General features: G+C 34.2%; 1 protein-coding gene across 4 annotated transcripts; it reads left to right on the top strand.

Moving 5' to 3' along the window:
* The first annotated feature begins 4,632 nt into the window (after positions 1–4,632).
* On the top strand, positions 4,633–7,169 carry LOC103830854 (transcription factor bHLH112). Of its 4 annotated transcripts, none has more exons than XM_009106679.3 (8): positions 4,633–5,132; positions 5,253–5,649; positions 5,745–5,843; positions 5,930–5,995; positions 6,116–6,181; positions 6,283–6,336; positions 6,455–6,582; positions 6,666–7,169. In XM_009106679.3, exons 1-8 carry the CDS (start codon positions 4,813–4,815, stop codon positions 6,721–6,723), a joined length of 1,188 nt encoding a protein of 395 aa, XP_009104927.1. In that variant the 5' UTR covers positions 4,633–4,812; the 3' UTR covers positions 6,724–7,169. The 4 variants fall into 4 exon arrangements, with proteins under 4 accessions (XP_009104927.1, XP_009104950.1, XP_009104922.1 ...); XM_009106674.3 differs by having other exon boundaries at positions 4,672–5,132; positions 5,742–5,843; positions 6,666–7,165; XM_009106688.3 differs by having other exon boundaries at positions 4,677–5,132; positions 5,742–5,843; positions 6,922–7,168.
* Positions 7,170–8,820: the final 1,651 nt, after the last annotated feature.

Raw genomic sequence — 8,820 nt, 5'->3', positions numbered from 1 at the left:
CGGCCTCCACAGCATGTGCATACATCTCCGCATCATCATCATCCATGTCAACATCACCATATTCCCTCTGCACATCCTTTGAAATATCGAGAATGGCGTCTTCAACATCATTGTCACTACCATCCTCTTCGTCTGGCTCGTTATTGTCACCACCATCCTCTTCGTCTGGCTCGTTATTGTCACCACCATCCTCTTCCTCCGACTCCTTATCCCCACCCACATCACCATCCTCTTCTTCCGACTCGCTATTGTCACTACCATCACCATCATCTTGGACCGCCGGATTGTCACTTCCGGGAACACTCAACCTAAGACTTTTCACCTCCTCTTCTAGAAGACCTAGCTGCGTAGACAATGAAGTGACTTTTTCCTTCACTCCCTTCATAGCATCTCGAACTGCATCTCGGACTGCATTCATAAGCCGACCTTCCATCGCTTTTAAAGCCTCAGCTCCAGGAGTAGCTCCAGTAGCCTCCACCGAATCTGCATGAGCCTGACCAAATTGTGCATTATTCGATGGTCCTCCGATAGGATTGGTGGGACCTTCAATCTGACCTGTGCGAGACTCAAAATCCATGCGGAACTGTTCTTCAAAGAAAACTTGTTTCTTCCCTTTCCGTATTATCTTCGTCCAACGATCAACTGTTGCATCATCGGCGTCATCGGCCCAACAACTCTCCTTGTCCATTCCTATGGTTTCCAGAAGTTCCTCCTCAGCTGCTGTTGCTACCAAGATACTCTCAATATCCTGTGGTAAAAACACAAAAAAGACTAATTACCTTAGTTTCACCAAGTTTTCATAAGTCTCATAACTCCCTTCTCCTCAATTCGACTACACATAAAACATCAATTACCTTTGTATTAGTACCAAGTTTATCGTTCACAGCTTTCAGACTGAATTCCTTGGTTCCACTTTTCCGTTTGTACTGCATCTTGCACATCCGCGGGCAACCTCTGCTTGCACCATACACATCTTCTCGGAAATGGTTCCTCAAGCTTGGAATTGCCTCAAAGGCCAACAACTACCAACACACAACAAAAAGACATTAACATCAATTAAACAACTATGTTGAAGGGAGCTTGAGAATACCTCCAGAGGGATAGGAAAGCTTGTAAAAACCCAACTCGTCGGCGCAACCCCGTTGCATTTCTCCAAAAAGCTAGAGACATCCTTCAAGTTATGTTCGAATGCATACCGCCCCCAAGGGAACGTTACACACGCATCTAGGTCATCAACAACACGCAGGAAGAAACTGTCCACAGATGATGCTCCCTCACCACTCTTTCGGCCTCCGACAAGGATGCTGGCTAAGAAGAACAGAACGGCCATCTTCTTACGATCCTCAGATGGCTTTGATTTCATTGCCAACATCTGCTTCTCCAGGTCAGCGTATGTTACCTTTCTCCCTCCAAAATACTTGTTCATGAATGTTGTACCACCCAACCTCTCATGGTTGGGGGGATACTCATGGCAGTATAGACCAGAAATGAGTCCTAATTCTCTAAGATAATATCGGATTGGGACGCCATTAACGACAAACCATAACTCATACTTCTTCGCAACACAAGCTGATCGCAAAACGATAACCCACATTCCCATCCACTTCTGCTTTCGGTTTTTAATATGGAAGAAATGTTGAAATTGTGGGTGCTCTATGAACCATTTCACCTCCTTCTTTTTCAGGATCGTTTCAATAGTTGTTATCGCCGTGTCAATGTAACACTTTCCTGAAAGCTTTAAAGACTTTTGATATTCGCTTGAAGGAAAGTGCAACTTCAGCGGTCGCATGCCCTCTTCTTCGTCATCTACAACCTGCACTCAAGTGAGATCCGGATCACGTACGACATCTTACAACCATCAACATATAGTTTCACAAACTTCGACTTAGTTCAGCAATCACTAACTCTAAATTCCACTTAGTTTTCCACACTTATCTAATCTTTCAAATCATCTATGTAAAAGTCACGTACGACATCTTACAACCATCAACATATAGTTTCACAAACTTCGACTTAGTTCAGCAATCACTAACTCTAAATTCCACTTAGTTTTCCACACTTATCTAATCTTTCAAATCATCTATGTAAAAGTTTTCAATTTCAATACTTACCGAATCTGCATGCGACTCAGTTTCATGTTGTCGACTCGGAATTATCGCAGCTTCTTCGTCGTTTCTTCGGGGCTCTATTTCGTCTCCGACTTCTTTCTCTTTTTCTCCTTCCTCTCCGACTTCCTTCTCTTTTTCTCCTTTGTCTCCACCTTCCTTCTCTTTTTCTCCTTCGTCTACTTCTCTTGATTCCTCCCCTTCATTTTTCTTACTTGATTCTTCCTCTTCACCTTTTCCACTTGCATTTTCTTCGCTTTCATTTGCATCTCGGGAACTTTGGTCGGTTCCTGGGGCGACAGATTTGTCGATAATCCTTGGGTTTGCTTCATCTCCGGAGAATGAACCAAGTGCCATTTCATCTCCTACTACACTACTCGAGCCGTCTTCTTTTGCCTTCGTATCGTCTCGATTCATCATGATTTGGGTTTTTGATTGTCGATTGAGGATTCGAATTGAGTAGGGTTTTTAGAGAGATTCGAAAAGTTTTCAGAGAACTCGAAATTAAAGAAATTAAATTCTACAGCTCTTCACTTAGTGGAGTACTTAGTGAGAGGAGGGGAAACGTTTTGAGTACGTTTTCGGGAATTCAATTTCTGGAAGTGGATATCCGATTTGTTTGGGTCGGTTCTGGGTCCGGGTTTGGATAGTCCTAGGTAGAGTTGTAATTATGGTAGTTTATCTTGGTTTTTTTGTCTTTTAATAAATTTTCTGATTTAATTAAAGATATATTAAATTTCAAATCCGGTCAGTTTCGGGCAGGAGTATCTCAGCTCTTTTTTTTTGGGCAGGAGTATCTGAGCGTTTAATTCTAAAAATTATGGTTAAATCGTGACAAAATATATTTTTGTAATGTTTTCTTAGTGATCATTTAATGGGTTGTTAGCCACAATTCGACACAAACAGTCATGTTTTGTTATTTTTGTAACGAAAATAATTGTGATAAAATGTGTTTATTAATTGACATATTATTTCAGTGACAAAACCGTGTCCACTAAGGCTCCGAATGGTAACAATGGGTTGAGCGGTACGGAAAAAGCGGTACAACTGCGATGCGGTTTTAACAGTTATAAAAATGTATAGATATATGGTATATGTAGATATTTTTGTTACTGTTAACTGCGGTGCGAGACGGTGCAAGACGGTGTGGATCGTAACATTCTGAGGCTTAGCCATGAAAAACATGGATTATGTCACGTTTCTTTGATTTGTAACTATTCCTAACCTTTTCTTGAATAATTAAAAAAAAATAACGCTCTCACCCGAACTAAAACATGGCTATATCCATTTTTCAAACTAGTGATTGTAATTCAGTTTAATAATTTTACACAAAAATTTACTGAATAGTACTTTCTCCGTTCCTAAAAGATGTATGTTCTGGAAAAAAAATTGTTTCAAAAAGATATATTTTTTACTTTTTCAATGTATGATTTTATGAAAAATTGTAAGTTTCAAAAACATTAATGGTGTCTATTAAATTTCTATTGGCTAAAAATTATGAAAAATTATTATTCACAAAAAAACAATGCATATTTAATGAATTTTCTTAATATATGTGAAAAGTCTAGAATATGCATCTTTTAAAAACAGAAGAGTATTAAAAATGACACATTCTTGAATTCTGAATCATGAGTTACAAATATGAAATCAAATTACAGCATATTTAATGATTTGTTTAGAATTAACGACTGAATAACATCATGAAATTGTGCCTGGATTTTAATTTTAATAGAATTCATGGTTGATTTACACCTCTTTAATGATTAAATCAAAATAATATTTTCTCTGTTTTATATTAAATGTCATTTTAACATATTTTTCTTGTTATAAAAGAGTGTCATTTTAGAATTTTAATGTAACTTTCATTTCAATATTAATTGAAAATACAATGATTTTATAAATAATTTCATTTATCTCAAATATTATTGGTTGAATAAGTGTAATTAATAAAAACTTAAATGTATTTTAAATATTTTTTCTAATTATGTGAAAATGTCAAAGTGACATTATTTACGAAACGAAGATAATATTTTATGAAACGGAAAGAGTATTGACAGGTCTCTATTTCCGACCACTTTAGTAAACTATATATGTCGATTTATAGCGTTTTGTTGTCAACCAATCGTAGATAATTTTGATATTATATAATGTCTTAAACAGATATAATCCCCCTCTTGGTATCTTGCGTAATACCAAATACCTACTAATCTCAAACTAAAAACTTAGTTAATTGATATAAGTAGATAAGTATCGCCTCCTAGAAAAGGTAAGCAGCAAAGAAACAATTCTCACGAAGACAGTTGTTCTTAGAATAATAGAAAAGAAAAAGACCGAGGGATTAGGAACACTCTATATATGATTATTACATCTTCCTTTCAAATAAAATATACAGCCTTGAAAAATTTACTCTAATTAGGAATTAGTTAAAAATTCAAGACTACTTAAAAAATCACTTGGGAATGTTATGATGATATACAGTAGTATTTTTTTTCCTCTAAAACTGTTTCAAATGTCAACTCATTTCTGGTAATTTCCACACACTTGTCCGTACTTGCCTATATAAACAAACATACACACCCTCATAAAAAATATACCAGCGTTTCACATTCACGCCCTTCATATCACATAATACACAAACTCGTAACCTTTGTCTAATAACGATCTAGGGGTGAGCATATAGTAAAACTTTCTGATTCTGTTTACATACATGGCTGATGAGTTTCAAGCTACGGCAGCAATTTGCGGTAGCGGAGGCGGTGCTTGGTGGAGCTCGCCGAGAAGCGTTATGTCTCCTTCGGATCATTTCTTGTCGCCTTATTTCGGAGCTACAATCACTTCCGATGATTTTGGCTTTCAAGAGAATAATATCAAATCTAGGAATACTTGTACAGACAACAACATCATTTCTGGGCAGCGAGAGGCCGATTCCGACAGTGGAGGAAGCACCGTGACGATTGACTCGACGATGCAAATGATGGGTCTAGGGTTTTCCTCGAACTCTTCTTCAGATTGGAACCACACAATTTTGTAAACTTCTCAAGAAAAAACCCTAACCTTAATTTTGATTCAATTCTTAATTTGTTGATGATATTGAAATCTTCAGTAATTTATGATATCATTTTTGATTATTGCTTTTGTATTTTTCAGACAGGAAGACTTAAACTCAAGCTTCTTAAGGAGCTCACAAAATCATGGCCAAGGATTCTCATCGACAACTGCTTCACCTTATCTTCTTAATCCAGCTTGCTCTTCAACTTCTTCTTCCTCGAGCTTGTTACGAACCTTTTATGATCCCGAACCGAACCCGTACAGCTTCGTTTCCACCACTAGCTGCTCCTTAAACAACCCTCACGCCTCTTGGGCTAATAAAAAGATAAATCCTAATCATCAAGCTTCTTATGGACTAATTAACAACTTCTCTGACAACACAAACTCTCTACCCTTTTGGAGTTCTTCATTAACCACTAACTTAAATAACACGACGCATAACAGTTATGTAACCACTCCGCTGATAATACCCCCTCGTGTTGACGATAAAACCAAGGTAATAAATAATATGTACATATATGTAAAAAATTTCTTATATATAATTTTTGCGGCCAATTGATTAAATTTTCTTTTTGTTTGAATAATCAGAAGACAAGAGGCCAGAGTGAGTCTTTGAAGAGAGGAAAGTACAATGAACCTGCGTCGAAGAAACAGAGAGTTACCACGCCTTCACCCTTGCCAAATTTTAAGGTAGATAATCATAAATCACGATTTGTTTGTAACCTTTTATTTTAATTAAATTTCTTGGTGGATAAAATTGATTGTAAATGTAACAGGTGAGAAAAGAGAACCTAAGGGACCAGATTACTTCATTGCAACAGCTGGTTTCACCTTTCGGAAAGGTGAATGATTTAGATTCGATTTATTTGATTATAATATACACAAATCAAAGTTTTTGTTTTCATCTTCTTGGTCAGGATTATTTAGACCTTCTTTTTTTCTTTCTGTGGGTTAATTTTCAGACAGATACCGCATCGGTTCTCCAAGAAGCTATAGAGTACATCAAGTTCCTTCACGATCAAGTCACTGTATGTTTCTAACGGTTTCTCTGTTTAATATTTTAAAAAAATATCAAGAAACCCTAGGAATGAATACATTTTGAGCATAATAATTAATGTTTTAAATACAGGTTCTAAGTACTCCATACATGAAACAAGGTGCCCCGATCCATCAACAACAGCAGGTTTAATAAAATACTCGATCTTGTGTCAGATTTGTACCCAGCTTTGGAGTCTTCAATATATAGTCTAGGTTTATTTTAATATGGATTCATGCTGATATCTAGTAAATCTTAAAACCAGGATGGAAACGATAATCAAGAACTAAGAGCACACGGTCTATGTCTCGTCCCGATATCAAGCACTTTTCCGGTGGCTAATGAAACAACCGCCGATTTTTGGACACCGACGTTTGGGGGAAACAATTTCAGGTAGAGAAGATGAACATTTATCACACGGTTCTTTATTACCATCAAAATACTAATCAATTGCGTGGTTTTAAAATAATATAAAGAAAAATAAAATTCGCAAGTCATGATCAAAGATTGAATCATTACTTGGAGAAAAAGTAGAGATGGAAGAGGAAGGTGACTCTTCAAAGGTGGCAGAGACAACTATGGTGTTGGAGGGGACCAACTACAAAAGCAAGAATGATTTAGGGCTTAGAAAATGGAATTACCTATATAAACGTTTTAGAAAAAGAAACATACATACTTTAATATAAACGTTTTTACATGTAATAATTACGACTTTTTTTTACTTCTGTATAGGTGAATAAAGAGAGAGGGTTGTGGTTGTCAAGACGGATCGGAACATATGCTAAATTCAGCTTGCAAACTCTAAAGCATGGATATAATTTTAATGTATTTTCTTCTTCTTTTCTTGTCTTTTAATCTTGTATTTCGTAGGGAGTTTTATTGCTGAATTTAGCAGATATGGGTTGTTTTATGTTGAAGAACCTTTTGTTCCTGTCCTTGTTCTTGAATTTATATATAAACATATTTTTGCCGTTGGTGCCGTCTTTGTTATTCACTTATTAAAGAGAAAGCTCTTAGTATGTTTCTGATTTGTATTTGTATAAACTGATCTTTCGTTCCGTATGCGAACTTCTATATATGGTGAAGAGATAACAAGAACATATATATATATATATTTATGTACAAATTACATAGATATAATATGTATAAATTTGAGAAAATCCGACCAATTAAACTAAAAAACAAAAATTTAAAGAGTTAAACTGATAGAAGCAAATACCATTATAAATATTTTTTATTAATTAAAAATGAATAAACTGCAATTATTAAAATCCGTATCCACATTCTTCAAAATTTTACAGACCGACTAAGTGAAACTGACATTTCCTGGAATACCAAAGTTTAAGTTATTTCGAGAACCAACAAACCTATATCCATATGTTGTTATCAACAAAAAACATGCCATGATAGTAAAGTATGAAGTATTAGTTTGGTTACACTTTATATATGTTATGATGTTATCTTCTAGTATTAATAAAATTGTTTTAAGTTACCACTGAAATTTGTTCTTGTGTTCATTTTATAAATTATTACTAGATTTTGACCGGCGGGTTTGAGGTTTGTAATTTTTGATAAATTTTAAATCTAGTATAATTTTTTTTGTTTCACACTATAACTATTGATTTTTAATATTTTTATTATTCTTATTTTTATAGTGTAAGATTTGTTTGAAATAGATTTAAAGATGATATGTACGTTTTTAGTAGCAAAGATATTCATTATTAAAAATATATATTTTAATTATTGAACTGTATTAACTAATGTTTCAAAAATCTGATCGGACCGTACGATCGAACCAGTCAGATCCTGACTCGCTCTTCTAACTGGTTCCGAGTTGTGCTAAAAACCGAATTTGAGTTAAATCGGACCTAGTTCAATATTAAAACCCAGTTTTCGCAAATTCAAGTTAAAAAATAAAAAAAATTGCAAATTTTAATAAGATTTCATCAAAATTTAATATTGTTTTCTACTACATATATAAATAAATTAGTTTTAATTTTTGAATTTTTCATTTTATTTTTCATATCAGTTTTAAAATATAACATTGATATAAACTTATATCAAAATTAATTTATAGTTATACTTACATATATAGTTACTTAATTTAAAAGTAAATTAAAATTAAGCGGTTAAACCGATTAAACCGGTCTGGCAATTGACCCAGGTGCAATGTTGAATCAGTGTCCCATTCGGTTTTCAAAACATTGTCATTAACACACAAGCTATCAATTTTAAAAATGAATTTTCCTCGCATATATTTATATCATAGTTACAACTATCAATTTACATTATTGTAAAACCAATTATTTTTAGTATTGATATATTTTTCAATTTCAGATATTAAATTTGTGATAACATTTCATAAAAGAGTCAAGAAATACATGAATAACATATCACTTAAAAAGTGCAATGAATATTGTTAAGTTTGTAATACAAAGGTATGCATCATATGTTCGATAATCTGTATGTAGGGTCCAAAAATATGTACATTAACATTAATCTGTTTGTTATGACTATTTTCTTAAGTTATTTTCTGTATTAAGAAAATAATAATAAAATATTTACGTAAAATATCGTTGTTAGTTACAATATCTCTTTTTTGTACATTAGGAAATTATGAGTTGATGTATG

Source organism: Brassica rapa, chromosome A01 (genome assembly GCF_000309985.2).
Source record: "Brassica rapa cultivar Chiifu-401-42 chromosome A01, CAAS_Brap_v3.01, whole genome shotgun sequence".
In the NCBI taxonomy this organism is placed as follows: Eukaryota; Viridiplantae; Streptophyta; class Magnoliopsida; order Brassicales; family Brassicaceae; genus Brassica; species Brassica rapa.
The sequence above is the reverse complement of the archived record's forward strand: the minus strand, read 5'-3'. Positions and strand labels throughout refer to the sequence as shown.